Source organism: Chenopodium quinoa, unplaced genomic scaffold (assembly GCF_001683475.1).
Source record: "Chenopodium quinoa cultivar QQ74 unplaced genomic scaffold, ASM168347v1, whole genome shotgun sequence".
Lineage (NCBI taxonomy): Eukaryota > Viridiplantae > Streptophyta > Magnoliopsida > Caryophyllales > Amaranthaceae > Chenopodium > Chenopodium quinoa.
In genome coordinates, this window is record NW_018743697.1 from 3634049 (window position 1) to 3651910 (window position 17862).

At 33.3% G+C, this 17862-nt stretch overlaps 3 protein-coding genes across 7 annotated transcripts; 2 read left to right on the top strand and 1 right to left on the bottom strand.

The window, feature by feature from the left end:
* The first annotated feature begins 1264 nt into the window (after nucleotides 1–1264).
* LOC110684316 (mediator of RNA polymerase II transcription subunit 9) lies at nucleotides 1265–6412 on the top strand. Of its 3 annotated transcripts, none has more exons than XM_021860754.1 (7): nucleotides 1265–1834; nucleotides 2700–3602; nucleotides 3686–3748; nucleotides 3853–3933; nucleotides 4093–4151; nucleotides 4229–4309; nucleotides 5959–6412. In XM_021860754.1, exons 2-6 carry the CDS (start codon nucleotides 2766–2768, stop codon nucleotides 4284–4286), a joined length of 1098 nt encoding a protein of 365 aa, XP_021716446.1. In that variant the 5' UTR covers nucleotides 1265–1834; nucleotides 2700–2765; the 3' UTR covers nucleotides 4287–4309; nucleotides 5959–6412. The 3 variants fall into 3 exon arrangements, with proteins under 3 accessions (XP_021716446.1, XP_021716447.1, XP_021716445.1); XM_021860755.1 differs by lacking the exon at nucleotides 5959–6412 and adding an exon at nucleotides 5640–5952 and having other exon boundaries at nucleotides 1267–1834; nucleotides 2763–3602; XM_021860753.1 differs by having other exon boundaries at nucleotides 1269–1834; nucleotides 2763–3602.
* A 287-nt stretch (nucleotides 6413–6699) lies between these two features.
* On the bottom strand, nucleotides 6700–9773 carry LOC110684318 (vacuolar protein sorting-associated protein 24 homolog 1-like). 3 transcript variants are annotated; one of them, XM_021860758.1, is made up of 7 exons: nucleotides 9560–9773; nucleotides 9140–9297; nucleotides 8947–9023; nucleotides 8691–8793; nucleotides 7849–7970; nucleotides 7316–7504; nucleotides 6700–7230 (listed from the first exon to the last, which is right to left on the bottom strand). In XM_021860758.1, the coding sequence occupies exons 2-7, from the start codon at nucleotides 9249–9251 to the stop codon at nucleotides 7147–7149; spliced, it is 687 nt and encodes a 228-aa protein (XP_021716450.1). In that variant the 5' UTR covers nucleotides 9252–9297; nucleotides 9560–9773; the 3' UTR covers nucleotides 6700–7146. The 3 variants fall into 3 exon arrangements, with proteins under 3 accessions (XP_021716450.1, XP_021716449.1, XP_021716448.1); XM_021860757.1 differs by having other exon boundaries at nucleotides 9140–9345; XM_021860756.1 differs by having other exon boundaries at nucleotides 9140–9355.
* Nucleotides 9774–15689: 5916 nt separating this feature from the next.
* On the top strand, nucleotides 15690–17753 carry LOC110684319 (LOB domain-containing protein 36-like). The gene is made up of 2 exons (XM_021860760.1): nucleotides 15690–17167; nucleotides 17277–17753. The coding sequence occupies exons 1-2, from the start codon at nucleotides 16035–16037 to the stop codon at nucleotides 17395–17397; spliced, it is 1254 nt and encodes a 417-aa protein (XP_021716452.1). The 5' UTR covers nucleotides 15690–16034; the 3' UTR covers nucleotides 17398–17753.
* Nucleotides 17754–17862: the final 109 nt, after the last annotated feature.

A 17862-nucleotide genomic window follows, 5' to 3' on the forward strand; every position in this document is an offset into this window, starting at 1 on the left:
TAATTAGCCTTCAATTTTAAATTTTTTGAATTTTATTTCGCCCGGAAATAAAAATTGTCGAAATGTTTACCAAGGTCCCTAATTTGCCTTTAAACGACCAATTTACTGGTTTACAACTTGCACCGATTTCATTAATTCAAGCATACCACGAACATTTATGACAACAAATAATGATAATATATGGTTTCAAACGGCATTATATGACCCCGATATGTATCCCATAGAATTTCAAGATTTTTCGACACCGGGCCCCGAAACTTCCAAAATTTCTCAAAAAGCGTGGATATTAGCCTTTAATTTTGGAATTTGTTGACTTTTTTTTTCGCCTGTGAATAAAAATTGCCGAAATATTTACCATGGTCCCTAATACCCTCCGAGAGTCCAATTGGGTGTGTGTAACCATTCAATTTGCTTTTAAACGACCAATTTACCGGTTTACAACTTGCACCGTAACCAAACTCGACTCAAACCCGGGAATTTCCCTAACTTGTTTTAACCCGTGAAAACCCGAATTAAACCCGACCTATTGTTCACCCGACCCGAATGTAACTCGACCTATTATTAACCCGACTTAAACCCGATAAGAAGTATGACCCAACCCAAACCCGACCTGCATAGGTTATGGAATTAATCTGAATTTACCCAACCCGAGTTGACCCAACCCACTTTTACCCGACCCAAACCTGACCTGTTTACCCGAATTGACATCTCTAGACGAAGGGAGTACAACATACACTTTATGACTCATCAAACACTCAAACTCACCATTGTAAAAAGGAAAAATTTTAAATTACCACCCAAATATGTAACCATTTTCAAAATAACCACCCGTTTAATTTTTTATTTTAAATTAACACCCTTTAAATTAAATAAATGCTCAGATTATCACCCATTTCAAAAAACCAGTGGATTTTCCGTCTGTGGGCCCGACCTAACGCTTATTTTGACCCCTTTAACTGATTTTTTCCTCAATTTTCTCTTTAAAAACGCTCTCTTAACTTCAATTCACATCTTTCTATTTGAAATTTGGTAGAATTTGGTGAAGGAAATGTGAACTAAAATTTTAGAGAGCGTTTTTAAAGAGAAAAATCGGGGGGAAAAATCAGTCAAAATGGTCCAAATAAGTGTTAGGTGGGGCCTACAGACGTAAAATCCACCGAATTTTAAAATGGGTGGTAATCTGAGCATTTATTTAATTTAAAGGGTGGTAATTTAAAATAAAAAATTAAATGGGTGATTAATTCGAAAATGGTTTCATTTTTGGGTGGTAATTTAAAAATTAACCTTGTAAAAACGTTATACAATACTTCATAAATTGGTAAGTGCTGCAATTATGATTTTATGGTTTTGCACCATTATTTTATTTGAAAAAGAAAACAACAATTATGACTCAATCTCAAGAAGAAATCTATTTTATTTATATACTGAGCACAATACTTCCTTTATTCTCAATAATTGCTCCATTTTAGCCAACATAGTTGCCAAGGTATTACTTGAATATACTCCGTAAGTATTACTTAAATCATATGACTGTATTTGATCTCAATTAAGCATAATCATTGATTAAAATGGTGTAAATAAATAGTGTAAAAATCAAAATAGAACACTCATTAATCCTCGTAAATAAAATAAAAATAAAAAATAAAAAAAATCTAGCAAAGTTAGGAAGTTAAAGCAACGAATCCAAAAACGCAGTCGTTTAACCTGAAAGCAAACTAAAGAACAGAGGCACACGAGTAAAAACGCTCTTCTCTTCTCCTCCCAATTTTCAAACTCTTCATCCTCCAATTTCCACCAAATTTAATTCTATTTTTGCTTCAAACCAATTTTGCAGGTATTAATTCGTTTCTTTTGAATTCTCAGTAATTTCTGTTTTGGGGCAAAAAAATTGTGGGTAATTTGGATCGACAATTATCTTTTGAATTATGTATTTTGTTCTTAACTACTGATTTTGGCCTTAATTAGATTTTTGTTATCTTTCAATTACATCTACTGAAGAAACTGATCATCATAACTAAATAGTAAACGTTTGTTCAGATTTTTGGTTAATAACGAACTTGCTTATTTTACATCTGCATACTTTGAGAATTTAATGATCTTGATTTTAATTACTACTGTAGTTGTGAGTAAATTGATGAACTATTGTTGTTTAAAACTTTGTATTACTTTTGCATTTATGTTGGAAGCGTTGTTCTGAGAATTGGAGCTTAGAAATTTGTAACAGTCAGTGTCATTCAGTTGATCCAGATACCTTAATTGGTGTAGACGCGAGGCCGTCTACTTATTTGTGGCGGTAGCATTGGATAAATATATTGATAATGTACATTAGAATGATTTTGAATCTTCAAGTACCAATGAATGTTGTTTAGTTATTTTTGGAATGAATTCAATAGAATTCCTTCTTAAGATGGTAAGAAGGAGGTTGGACGACGGATGAGTGGAGTTGTGTGGATTGGAGGATTGTGGAAAAGTCTTCTTAGTTTAGATTTGTAAATTGTGAGCCTTAGATAATTGGGTGATCATTAAGGTTTCTTTGATGTAGAGCGATTCAATAGACGTGATATGACCAAAAGAGTTTTAGAATTTGCTTTTAGCTATGGTTGGAGATCATTCCTGTAAATTACAGTAGGGTATTTTAAGAAGCGGCACTAATCTTTATTTAATTGGTGTAATGGCTTTGTTTGTTTTGTATACATTAGCACTTTTGTAGCGAATTATGCCATCTCATTTTCTATCTGTGTGGATCTGTGGTATTGGCAAAGATCATGGATCATCATCAATATGGAGGAGGAAGCTGGAGTATGATCCCCAACATTACGCATAACAACTTATCTACAGCCTCCACTCAAGACCCTCTCTTTCTCTCGTCTCAGCCCCAGCACCAACAGCAGTTTCATCTTCAGCAACAACAACAGCAACAGTTTGGCCTTCATCATCAACAACAACAGTTTCAGTCACCGCAACACCAACAATACATTCAGCAATCTCCCCAACAACAGCCACAACAGTTTGTTCAACAACAACTGCAACAGCAATTTGTTCATCCCTCGCCACAACAACAGCAGCAACCACAACAACAGCAACCTCAACAACAACAGCAGCAGCCACAACAACAGCAACCTCAACAACAACAGCAACCACAACAACAGCAACAGTACGTACATCCTTCACCACAACAACAGCAGCAACAATTTGTTCATCCTTCGCCTCAACAACAACATCAACAATTTGTTCATCCTTCGCCCCAACAGCAGCAGCAACAGTATGTTCCTCCTTCGCCCCAACAGCAGCAGCAACAGTATGTTCCTCCTTCACCCCAACAACAGCAGCAGCAATTTGTGCAACAGTCCCCTAAACAACAGCAGCAGCAGCAGCAGCCGCCACCACAAATACAAACACAGAGGTTTCAACAGCAATATGTACAGCAATCGCCCCAACAACAACAATTTCAGCAACCATCACAATTTCAGCAGCAATCACAACAGCTGCAACCACAACAACAACTTGTGCAACAATCACCACAACAGTCGCAGCAACTGCAATTACAACCACAGCAGCCGCAGCAGCATCAGTCACTTGCTTCTCATTTCCACCTCTTAAATGTGAGATTTTATTTGCTTAAAACAAAACCGAATGCTATAATCTGTTTTTTCTTATTTATGATTGTGAAAAATTGATGTTGCAGTTGATGGAAAATCTAGCTGATGCAGTTGAGAATGGGACTCGGGATCAGCATGCTGATAATTTGGTCTCTCCTCCTCTTTCTATTTGAGTTGTGTTACTTATTTTCTATTATCTGGGTTAAATTAAGCCAACAGATGGGGTATCTTATTGTGTTTCTTATGGGTGTAGATTGGGGAGCTGAACAGCCGCTTTGAGAAGTGCCAACAACTTTTGAACTCTATTGCAGGGACAATTAATTCAAAAGCCATGGTAAAATTATCCATGATTTGCAACTTTTATCAAGTGCAATGTTTGCCTGATTGTTTTGGCGGTTGTCTCTATTTGATTCTACTTTATTGTGGATAAGGTCCCATTTTTTTTTATTCACTAAAAGCTCTCAGATTTGGCTCGGTCATTAATAACCTGCAGACAGTGGAAGGGCAAAAGCGCAAGCTGGAAGAAAGCGAGCGATTGCTCAATCAAAGGAGGTATGATGCTCCGAAATCTCATGCATTTTAATGTCAGTTTTGTGCTGCTCTCTAACACATCTTTCTTTTCATGCCAGGGATTTAATTTCCAACTATAAAATTTCTGTGGAAGAGCTGATTAAATCGGAGCCCTGATACATGTTTGAACTCCAATTTCGGTAAGCACTTTGGGTTTGCATGATTTACTTAAAATTTAACTGATACCAAACAATAAAGAAATGACCACCGCATAAGCTGTTGTTTGAGTGTGTAGCTGTGGTATCAGCACTTAGTCTTGCTACAGAACTCGTCATTGAAAACTATAAAGATTGTCAGTAGAAGATACTTTGTTGTGCCTCACTTAATTTGTAGGTTATTGGAGAATTTCCTTTTGGTTTTTTAGTCTTGAAGGAAAATAGGAGAATCAGAATGTTACATATGCTTCCACACAAGGAAATAATTGAGCAGTGTGAGAAGATTATAGAGTGCTTGTATGGTTGAGTTTCCTTTTGGGCAGTTTTGAAATTTTAAATGAAGTATCTTTTTCTACTTTGATATTATGGTCTTCCTCATCATAGATTGGCACAATTTTATCAGCAGGGAGTTGTTTACATGGACTCCGTAGATCACATGTAAGGGATGTTTCCTCACATTGTATTTTAAGATTATTTATGGCATTAGAACTCAAAGTCTAGTATACCTTCTTAGTGTGGTCCACATTATGCTCCGTAAGTATTTAGTCCTGGAGGCTATTATGACTACTCTAATTGGTATTCTGTGAACCCTCTTTTAAATTTTGGTTGCTATCTAACCATAATTTAGATTAGGATTTGAGTATTCTGATTCTTAACTGATTTAGAATGCAAGGCAACCTACTTGGGGAAACCTTTCCGTAGTTTATTTTTTAGATTACTCAGTGGGTTTCAATTGTTTCATGGGCGCATAAATTCCTGAAATTCATGGATTATTGTCACTGGAATCAGCATGTAATTACCTACTGTAGTTCTGGATCCCTAGTGTAACATATACCTTTAGGCTAACTATCTGCAAAGATAGTTGAAACTTGAAAGCCTTCTCCAAATTTTTGCCTTGATCTCTTTACAAGGACTGGGAGGATGATGTTACGCAGGTGAGTTTGCCTTTGCCCTTTTGAAATAGGCTTGTGCCACCTGGCCGGGGTAATCTTTCATTTAAAGGCCATGAATATATTCAGGACCTTGGATTGCTCCTTGCCCCCACCCCCCCCTCCCCCTGCCCCTCTCTCATCCCTCTTCAAAACTTTATAACAAGATTAATTGCTCAGCCAGATTTTCAAGAAAAAATTTATTCTCGTACATTCTTGCCCTGAGATGCCATTTTGATCCACTACAAAAGGTAATGAAAGAACACTTAGTGTAACAGAATGCCTTTCCATCGTTGAATGAGTCCCTTGTTACTTCTTTTTTTCTTGCTATTTTGCTTCAGCTTCCCTCTCTCTATCTTCTCTTGAGCTAATCCCAAGGAATATAGCTCCATCTTTGCGAGGCTGAAGATAGCTTATAGTCTCACCCTAGATGCCCCACGATATCAAGATTCTATCCTAGCAATTTTTGGACAGCGGAACTTTTGAATCAGGTCTTTATGAGTTTTTCTTCTTCTTCTTCTATTATTTTTTTTTTAATCTAAGATGTATCGTGTACACATTCATGTTTTCTCTAGATGTCAACTGAGGATCAGAGTTACAGTTCTATTAAATATTGTTAATACCAAAGAAGTTAGCTGGGATAAATATTTGTGCCTCCTCCCTGCTAACTGCTATGTGTTGTTTGCTAACTTTGCTTTCTCCCAGGCTTTGGATTTCATGAAGGCTCTGGTTTGCAGTAACTTATGGCTCATCGTCTGGGGATTGCAATTTAAGATCAGATAGTAATAAATCCCACAATCTTTGAATGTTGATAGCAGTGCTTGGAACGTTGATGGTGATATTGTGATAATGGTTGTTTCTTGGAATAATATTCCTCGTTAAATAAAAGCCCCATTTGATCTGATAAAATGTGTGTGTAAAATATCATAATCTCAGTGAATTGGGGCAGCTTCTTGTTCTAGTTCTGTTCTTTTGTTTTCTTTTAAGGTTTTAGTATTCTTGCTCTGTAATAAAGATCATTTTTAGGTGCAGCATGTTCATGAATTACTAATATGTAATTTTTGCCATAAAACTTTCAAACATGTCTCAACCTCTGGTAGGAATTTTGGTGATTGTTTGATCAATAAGAAAAGCCTAGTTTGCCTTGTTGATTTTTCAACTTTCAAGTGTTATTTGAATGGATATTATCACTGTAATTTCAAGACTTGCCAGTTACCAGAATTGTTAAAACTTGAGACAAAAGGACTAGTTAGGCGTCCATATTCCAAGGAACTAAAAAAAGTCGTTGAAAATGTGCAACATGCGTGATAAGAGAAAAATAAAAAATCACACCTTATTTAGCCGTCGTGTAATAAAACAGGCGTTCAATAATTCTTAGTCACTGCATTGGTGTGTGAGGCAATTAGCCAATTATCAGCACTTTGTATTTAAAAAAGGAAGCAATTGAACATTACAAGTTCAACCAAATATGGAATATTAAAAATTAGAGTTTAGTGGCATGGGAGTAGTCATCATGCCTTACACAAGCTGAACTGCTGAAGGCCCTTTACATTAGAACTGAGAATAGGGAAGATTTCAGAGCTCATTACACAACCGAAAATCCACAAGACAGAATCCATTATGCAAAAGCTGAGTTCCATATTATTTACAACAAAGTTTGGTAACACAGACAAATGTGACGGAACCGATTTGAAGAGCCTATTAACTCATGTATCATTCATTATGTATATGTTAGTGAGGGGCCGGAGAGGAAAATCAGGTTCCATAATCAAGTAATCTGAAATAATATTACAGGATATGAAGGTTATACAGAACTAAGGTGTCCTTGCAACCTTATCATTCTACATGACTCCAAGCTTGCCTAGAGTACCTGTTCTTGGCGAGATTTGTAACTTATGATCTAACTTTGGCTAAACGTGCCCTTATCGCCTCCATTTCTTCCTCGTCATCTAAACCTTCAGCAATTGGCTCCTCATCCTACAAAGACAAGCAACCAAATTTTCAGCCACAGCAAACCAAAAACCTAACTTAGGTAGTCAGGTGAAGGAAATTTCAGGCTCACCTGTATGCTCGTGCTCTGTGCAGGTGCCTTGATCTTTTCTTTCCTTGCTGCAACAGGAAGCTGTGCAGCAGTCTCACTGGCCAACTCGGTCAGGATCTTGTCAACCTCTTCCTCTGTTTCCTCTTCTATGTCTTCAGAATCTAGCGCATCATCAACAGCCTCGTTGACAAACTCTTCAATTACACCAGCCTTGAAACATGAAAGAAAAGGCATGAATTAAAAAAAATAAAAACAGCATTAATGTATCTCTTATCACACAACAGGGGCAAGCTATGTGCCCCATGATGTCACAAGTTTATGTCCGCATCAACTAAGGCTTGCTCAACAGAGCAAATTCCTAATTTCTTATGATACCTTGTTCACATAAACAATAAGACAAATGACACACCATTTCATGAATCAAGAGTTCAAGACTCAGTTAGCTGAGTATTCACTGAAAAAATTCAAGTGACAACATAATGGTGAAATGAAGAATTGCGCTAGAAGCCTGAAAACTGATTGTTTAGAATTATTTTTTTTTTTATATAATATACCTTGGTCATCTCTTTGCTGAACTCTTGCATAGTAACAGCAACTTGTGGAGCTTTCATGAGGTTATTGACAAGTTTCATCACCTCAGCACTCTTTTGCAAATGACCCACTGTACGAGCAACGGCTGCAAGTACAAGATTCAAGGTGAGTTAATAAAGATACAAAATGTAGGGCACAAAGTGTTGCAACATAGAACATATGCTGGAGACAGATTGTAGGCAAAAGAGCCGTAGAAGTAATCAGTACTTACTACTGACATTGTAATGAATAACAGCAGCCAATTTAGCTAGCACAATTCTATTTGTCAAGTATTCTAACTAACATTGCAGGAGACAAACTTAAAAATAAAAAAAAACAACGGTCAAGGTTCATAACGTGTAATACAGCTCAGATAAATTTTCCAGCTTCTGTTTCAAGTCAATTCATTTGTGCTTCAGATTAATAATGGTTCAAAATCACTGCAATGTAAAAATTAAAGAAGTTGGGAAGGAATGAAAGCATATGACAAAGCCTATTTTCCATTCATCTCATGAATGAAGAATGACAGACAGCAATGCAAATAGAGAGAAATATGCTAGAAATTTACTTGTCGACATAAGATGAAAGTTAAAAACCAGTCCCTTATCCATGGGGAAATTAATACACTGCGAAGAAAATGTTAAAAGGACTTTAGGACCATGAATCTAAAGAGAAACAGCAGAAAACAGAAAATTGCAGAAATTGGTTGCTCAGTAATTGACAAGCATATCAACCGCCCCAACTAAATTTTAAACATATTGCAAAAGAAGAACGATGTAAGATCTCATATAAACTAATTTAAGTATTACATGAAGCATTATCATACCAACACTTTCTCCGAGATGCATTGATATTGAATTAAGTTGAGCTTTATTCTCATGAAGACGATTGACAGTTTTTCTTGACCTCACAATTTCCTTAGCAAGTGCCTGATACATTATACACAAACAATAGGTATAACTCTCCATTCGAAGGCACGTAAACATCATTACACTTCTAGCAAGTGGCATTTCACATTCATACACAAACCCTAAATTCTCAAAAATTAGATCACTGAAATTCAATGACATTGATGATAATACCTTTGCAGAACCCATGTCATTTCTCTTGGCAGCATCTCTAATTGCCTTTTGTACACTCTTCTCTTCCCTTTGAATATCTAAAATATTCAGCAAAAACCGAATCACAAAATCAAACAATCTACTCATTAACATCAAATTTTCACATCATCTTCAATAGCAAGAACTAAACAAATAAAGAAATGCGACGACATGCCTCGAATTTGGCGCTCGATATTACGACCCTCTTGACGAAGACGCCTTTGCCAATCTCTAAGCAATTGCTGAGGGTTTGGCTTCACCCCCAACATACTCTTCACTTTCTCCATATTCAATCTCTCCCCAGAAAACAGTACCAAATATATGATTATCAAGCTGACAGCAATCAATTAGGGAAAATGAAGAACCCAATTGAACCAAATTCTGTTTCAATCTAAAAAAAGTTAAATCTTTATCAGTTTGATCTGGGTTTCAATTGAATTAGGGAAATACTTTAGAATTCTAATATTGAACTAGGCGAAACACAAAATTAGCGATAATTTTATAAATAGAGATAATTAAGAATATGAAATCAAAGAAAAGTTGTCATCTTCGAGAAGATTAAAAGTCTAAAACTTGAAATGCAAAAAGTAATTACCAGATCAAGAATGAACGAAGGGATTCTTCCGCGGACAAAGAGGAAAGAGGAAAGTAGTAGCGCGAAGAATGAAAGATGGTAAACTACTCGTAGCAACAGCAAGTACCAACTTTAGCAATGGTACAATCTACAATATGATCTGATCACACGACAATCACCCGGAAATTTCACTCGTTCGTCTTTTTTTGTATGGAGTTATGGCTTTATGGGTGAAAGTTATTTGAATTTATTTTTAGTCGAGGAAATACAAATTAATCACCTTGATAAACTAATATTCACAGTGATTGAAACTATATATGGTAAAAAAGGAGTAGAGGACCTGTGTTCGATCTCCCAATGTTCTTAGAATTTCACATATTTCAGTGAGCATGATAGAAAATAAATCAATAATAGTGAAACCTATATTTAATAAAAATTGTTGACTTATTTACAAAAATGTCACTAGATAAACATTTTTTTTATTTTCTCTTCCCGAGACTTAGCCTCTCGTTTGCACAAAAAATAAATAAAAAAATTTGGGCTTATAATAGTTGTAAAAGTCAATATATATTTATGGAGTAGTCCATTGTATCAAAGGTAACATTCATAGACCGATATGCAAATATAAGAAATAGATTTTGATACAATGTAATTCTAGACCAAATATGATTGTATTGGAGTTAGTGGAAATTGGATTGGATTGGATTGGATTGGATGGAATTGAACCTAATTCAAATTCTAACTTTTATGCATCTCAAGTTAACAATTTATTTTAAACCACCGAATATAATACACTTCAATGTCATATTTTTAAATAATTGTTCTTTAAAAAAATTATGTAACTTGATAATTCTCATTAATTGATCCTTATTAATGATAATTGGTTAAAAATACCACCTTAACTAAATACACTCACCACATGACAATTTAAACTAACCACCCACATAGGAACATCACTTTAATCAAAATTGAAACATCTAATATAAATAGACCCAAGAGTCACCCAACAATAATATCCAATATATATTTTTACTTTTTTGACAGGAATATATATATATATATATAGAGAGAGAAGAAGGCTTATGTAAGAACCCTCCTCTATATAAGAACTCAATCTTATATAAGAACCAATCTCAACCATTTATTAGTTTTGATCCAACCATCTAAAATCATCCTTTAGTAATGGCATTTCTGTAATTCTTTTTTTATGTTCTAAATTTTTTTGCCTACTCTTATGTTCTAAATCTAGTCTACCTATTTTCTAAGTTTTTTTTTCTATGTTCCAAATTTAGTCTACTTATATACTAAAGTTTTTTTTTTTTTCCTATGTTCTAAATTTTTCCAACCTATGTTCTAAAGTTTTTTTTTTTTCTTCTTCTTATGTTCTAAATATTCTTTTACCTATGTTCTAAATTCTTTTGCCTATGATCTAAATTCAGTCTACTAACATTTAGAATATATGAAAAATAATTTAGAATATAGGAAAAAATTTAGAACATAAGCTAAAAAATAATTTAGAACATAGGAAAAAATTTAGAACATAAGCTGAAAAAAAAATTTAGAACATAAGAAAAAATTTAGAACATATGCTAAAAAAAATTATTTAGAACATAAACAAACAAACATTTAAAACATATGAAAAATAATTTAGAACATAGGAAAAAATTTAGAACATAAGCTGAAAAAAATAATTTAGAATATAGGAAAAAAATTTAAAACATAAGTTGAAAAAATAATTTAGAACATAGGAAAAAGTTTAAAACATAAGCTGAAAAAATAATATAGAATATAGGAAAAAAAATTTAAAACATAGGCTAAATTTATAACATATGAAAAATAATTTAGAACATAGGAAAAAATTAAGAACATAATCTAAAAAAATAATTTAGAATATAGGAAAAAATTTAAAACATAAGTTGAAAAAATAATTTAGAACATATGAAAAAATTTAGAATGTAAGCTGAAAAAATAATTTTGAATATATGAAATAATTAGAACATAAGCAGAAAAAAAAATTAGAACATAGAAAAACTTTAGAACATAAGCTGAAAAATTTTAGAACATAAAGAGGGGTTCTTATATAAGATTGAGTTCTTATGTAAGGAGGGGTTCTTACCGGATCCCTCCCCAATATATATACTACCTCCGTTTTTTATTATTTGCAATAAAGGGGTATTATTTGTGAGACATAAAATATTCCTTTGTTGCAAATAATAAAAAACGGAGGTAGTATATATATATATAGAGGAGGGCTGTAAGAACCCTCCTCTGTATAAGAACTCAATTTTATATAAGAACCCATCTCAACCGTTTATTAGTTTTGATCCAACCATCTAAAATGATCCTTTAGTAATGGCATTTCTGTAATTTAGTCTACTTATATTCTAATTTTTTTTCCTATGTTTAAAATTTAGTCTACTAATGTTCTAAAGTTTTTTTTCTATGTTCTAATTTTTTTTACCTATGTTCTAAAGTTTTTTTTTTCTATGTTCTAATTTTTTTTACCTATGTTCTAAAGTTTTTTTTTCCCTATGTTCTAAATATTTTTTTACCTATGTTCTGAATTCTTTTGCCTATGTTCTAAATTCAGTCTACTTATGTTCTAAAGTTTTTTTTTCCTATGTTCTAAAGTTTTTATTTTTTTTATTTATTTTTTTAATGTTCTAATATTCTTTTACCTATGTTTTAAATTTAGTCTACTTATGTTCTAAAGCTTTTTTTTCCAATATTCTATATTTTTTCAACCTATGCTCTAATTTTTTCCTATGTTCTAAAGTTTTTTTTCTTCCTATGTTCTAAATATTCTTTTACCTATGTTCTAAATTCTTTTTGCCTATATTCTAAATTCAGTCTACTTATGTTCTAAAGTTTTTTTTTTCCTATGTTCTAATTTTTTACTACCTATATTTTTATAAAGTTTTTTATTTTTTTTTATGTTCTAAATATTCTTTTACCTATGTTATAAATATTTTTTTTCCTATGTTTTAAATATAGTCTACTTATGTTCTAAATTCTTTTGCTTATGTTCTAAATTCAGTCTACTTATGTTCTAATGTTTTTTTTCCTATGTTCTAAATTTTTACTACCTATGTTTTAAAGTTTTTTTTTTTTTTTTTTTTTGTTATTTATAAATATAGCCTATGTAGGATTCGAACCTACATCATCTATGCATTTGCATAGTGCTCTACCATTTGAGCTAATAGTTTTTTGATATAGATCAACGCCCTCCCATAGAAGCAGAGGAAAACAATCACATGTAGAAACTCAAATGCCTCCATTATTACTACAACAACCACCATAGCTCACAAATTACCCAACACATGCTTACAAATTACCCAACACAACTACTACTAGGAAGTATTATCAAGTAAATTACAATCAGTCTACAAAGGAAAATATAGAGTTGGATGTTCATCCATTGATTCCGTTCTGAAAATTGCATAATTAGTTGCAAAACCAAACCAAACCAACATAATGAAATATGGGTATTCTAGTAATATTAGCTTATTCATATAAACTAATATAAAAATGAGTAGACATCATATATAAACACGAGTACACCACATAATGAAATATGGGTAGTCGGAAACTGAGAAATTAGTAATCTAAAACCAAAAATTGTACAATTATATACAATTATACACACAAAAAAAGGCTATACATACATCAGTCATTAAAAATGAGATAAGGGACCTTTAGTATGACAGAAGAATCCTCACCATCTGTCCTCCATCTTTTAAATAGCTTTGGACATTGTGGAACCTTAAGCTGTTTTAAAGACCCCATGCCACCTACAGAATTGGGAAATGGTTTGAGCAGTGGGCAACATTAAATCTAAAGCCTTTGTAAAGCAGATAGGTCACAAAGTGACTCAGGAAGTGTTATTAAGTCTGGACAGTTTCTAATTGAAAGGCAGTGTAGGTGGGTGAGTTTCCTAATCCACTCCGGGAGGGTTTTCACTTCATAAAATGAATTTAGTCCCCTTCGTATTTAGCATTTAGCAGCACAGACTACAGAAAAAATGAGCATTTGGAACCTTTTTCACACAGACAAATTAGCAAACACGTAGCAGGCATAAACAAATGACAACAAACAACTCATAAAACACAAATCTTTCAACAACACATTGCATTTTTAAGTATTCTGAATTCAAGTAACAACACATTATAGCTTAAATTTGTCAAATCAATTGGATTAAAAAGCTTCAATTATGGTATAATTAACAAGTTTAGAGAAAGAAATAATACCTGGTATAAAATCAGAAATCAGAGCAAAATTTTGAAGTTGAGAGAAAGAGTAAGGGGACTTGGGTTGGAGTTTGGGTGATTGAGTAGGGAAATCACATAAATTTCATAGGTTTTGAGCTTAATTATCTGTAAAAATCGAGTATCTAAGAATATTGCAGGATATTCCTCATATCTTATTTCTTTTCTGGTAAGTAACGAGCATTTGGAACCTTTTTCACTTCATAACATCCTACGTAATTCCACAATTTCAACCACAAATGTTTACCATTTAGCAGCACAAACTACATAAAAAACGAGCATTTGGAACCTTCATAATATGAATTCAGTCCCCTTCGCCATATGTAGCCCCTAGAAAACAGCCTTGGCTTCCCCCACCCCCGATTACCACTTTTCTAAGCTCTGAAACGCAGCACACAAAAGGATCTCCCCTGAACTTCCTCTACATGCCGCACCCAGCCAGAACATCTTTAGAACATACGACACTTAAATTTAGAACATGATCATGAATAATTGAACATGTAATTTAGAACATTGATACGAAGTATAATAATGCTAATCAATTAACCTAAGTATACTAATGCTGCAAATTACATCTAATCAATTCACTACACTGTATAAATAATTTATAGCATAGAACTAATTTAGAACATAGGCCAAAAAAAAATCGCAGTACAAAATCGTAGTATATTCCAGTATATTTTTCAGAGGTAACCTTACTAAATGAAAATATCAAAAAATCCTCGGACAATTACAGTACAAAATTGAACAAAATTGCAGTACAAATCAAATAAAATTGGAGTACAAAAATATTGAAAATTCGGAAAACATCGAACAAAGTTGCAACTGAAAATTCGAACCATAAATTGGAAAAAAAATCACTTAAAAAATCGCAGAAATCGAGCCCTAAAATAGCAGGCAATAAAATGTTGATGCAATTTCGAACATAAAACAAAAATCAAACATAATAGATGCAATTTCGTAACAAATTCCTTAAAAATTCGAGAACAAAAAAATTAACAAAAGCGCCGAAATTAAATTGCTTGAACAAACATACCTTAATTTACCAAATTGCAAGAGAAATGACTGAAAATCGCTGAAAAAGTCTTTCAATGCGCTCTAATAATGGAGATTTTTGGGGGTTTGAGGAGAGAGAAAACAACGAGATGTTTTTGTGGAAGGAGAGAGAAAATTAGGATTTATATGGAGTATTATCTTAATACTTGATTTCATCTTGACCGTTTAATTCAATCAAATTGTACGGATTAGATTGGTTCTTATATACACTTGGGTTCTTATATATCCCTCCCCTATATATATATATATATATATATATATATATATATATATATATATATATATATATAATCCATCATATAAATAAAAATAAAAACAATTCAAGGTTTAAATAGTTTATTACAGTATGGCATAATACTATTTTGGTTTTTCATAGGGAAAATTTAGTACTAAGTTTAATTTCTAAGACCCTATTTTTTCACAAAGCTTCATCACTTAGTCTAAAAATTTGAATGATACATTTAAATAAAAAAATAAAAAAAAAAAACAAAACCTTACAAAAATTAAATGTTTCATTTTGTTGGATCATACCTCTCATAGGTTATTTCAACCAATTTTAAATATCAAAACCCAATATCCCGATCGAAAATTACTAATAGGTAGAAATCATACCATTAGGTCAAACAATAATCTTGGTCAATTCTAAATCTATAATTAATTAATCTTAAATAAAACAAATAGCTTTAAATTTTAACCATTAATAATTAATCTCATATAACTATATAATTACAATATACAATTAAACAAATTGAGTAGTTTGTTTCGAATCTATATTAAATTTTAAATCTTAATTGAAATGGTAAAACATGTCACCACGTTTACTAATTTATGTGGAACACAAAGGACAAAATAACATTTTGTGGTTCTATCTAGACATTAAGAATCTGCAAATATTTTTTATTTAAAATTATTTTGTATCAATCTCTAATTTTCTATATATAGAATATTAACATTGAAATCTAAGACTAAGATTTTGAATATATTCTTATAATTAGTTTAATGTATGAAGGAAAAATTAATGAGATGCAAAAACTATAACAAATCAAAACCTTAAACTGTAGAAGTGGTATTAGATTTGCCAGAAAAATGACACCTCAATTGTATAAATTTAGAAACTAAAAAAAGTCCATAACAACTAACAAACCCTTTTATTTTAAAAAAATAAATAAATAAAAATGAAAAAACTTTGCCTTATGTACTCCTCCCTTCCCTTATTTCTCTCCCAACTTCACATTTCATCTCTTCCTCTTAAGCTGTATGAGAAAATAAGGGAAGGTAATGAAGAGCAACCCGAAAAAGTGATTGAGAAAAAAGCTGCATATTCGGTGGCAACGCAGCGAAAATCTCAGCACCATTCCCCAGCAAACAAGAATCATAAAACACAAATGAGCATTATTAGTTCCAATAGCAGCAGTAGTAGAATTAGCAATGGTACTCAGGCCTGCGCGGCATGTAAGTATCAGCGTAGGAAATGTGCCTCAGATTGCGCTCTAGCTCCTTATTTCCCTCATGATCGCCAAAGACAATTCCTAAACGCGCATAAATTGTTTGGGGTCAGTAACATTACTAAGATCATACGCAACCTTAATCCTCCTGACAAGGACATTGCTATGCGTACCATTATATATCAGTCTGATGCGCGTGCCAAAGATCCTGTTGGCGGTTGTTACAGGATCATTAGGGACCTGCACCATCAGATTGCATATTGTAAGGCTGAGTTAGACCTTGTTCTTCAACAACTCGACCTTTGCAAGGCTCAACTTTATCAACAACAACACGCTCAGTTATATCAGATTGCTACTGCCCTTACCCCTCAACCTCTGGACCCTGATTCACAGGTTGATGCAGGGACCCCTGTTGCTGATAATAATAACAATAATAATACTCAGGGTGCCGAGATTTTAACCTGTGATAACGATAGCTATCAGCAATATCAGGCTTTAATGCGCTGTTATTATTATGATGAGGCTGAACAAGGGAACAATAATGAGCAACAATACATACCTATTTCGCAGCAACAAGATCAGTATTCATGGGTGGCTCCTCCGAATGATGATGCAGTGTTAGCCTCATCAAATAGCAGCACGAGTCATGGTGACTGTTTTGTTATGAAGAATGATTTTGGAAGCGAATGTGATGGATTGGAGATGAAGCCGCAGATTCAGATTGTTGCAAATGGTGCACCTTATGATGATGACAAGGAATATGGAAGCAAGTTTGATGAGTCATCTACGCATGTTGATCTCTCGTGTTGTGATCTTCAAGGGGATGGATTGAAGTTTGATCATCAACAAACTACAGACCTCAGGTTTGCATAACGTTAACACGATTTTTAGATGTTTCAATTCATTCATAGATAATATTACTTCGTAGTATTGGTTCTTGCACAAACAATGAATCTTTCTGGGATTTTGCAGTGAAGAGGCGGCATTGAAGGAAGAAAACATTGTCCTCAGAAATCCAGAGGAAGAGTCTTTTAATCACATTTCCGAGCACGATCTAAGGAATGCAGCTACTTTATTCACCCTGACAAATTGAGCAGACAATGAAAATCTTTCTTTCATAGATTAGGCTAAGAGGCTATCCAACTTTTTTAAAGAATGGATGAGGAAATAGAGTTGAATACATTTGTAAAATTTTTGTTTGAATCGTTTGGTTCGCACAATGTTAGCGATTTTTTCCACATCTCCATCCAATGAAAGCCGGTGGTGACAAGCCATCGCAGCTATAGAGGAATAAATGATAAGACTTGCAGCAGTTGATTTGAAGGATCCTTGCAGATGTATGAAGGTGTCGATCATAGGAGTACAACAAAAGTTCAACCTTTGTGGAGTGACATGCAAAAAAATGATTCATAATTCACAGCATCCAAATCTGTACTTCATGCAACAGAATGCCAGATTTCAGCATTAGATTTTTGACTCGCATGTACAGAAAACAAATGAGGATATGTACTTCATGCAACAGAATGCCAGATTTCAGCATTAGATTCTGACTCGCATG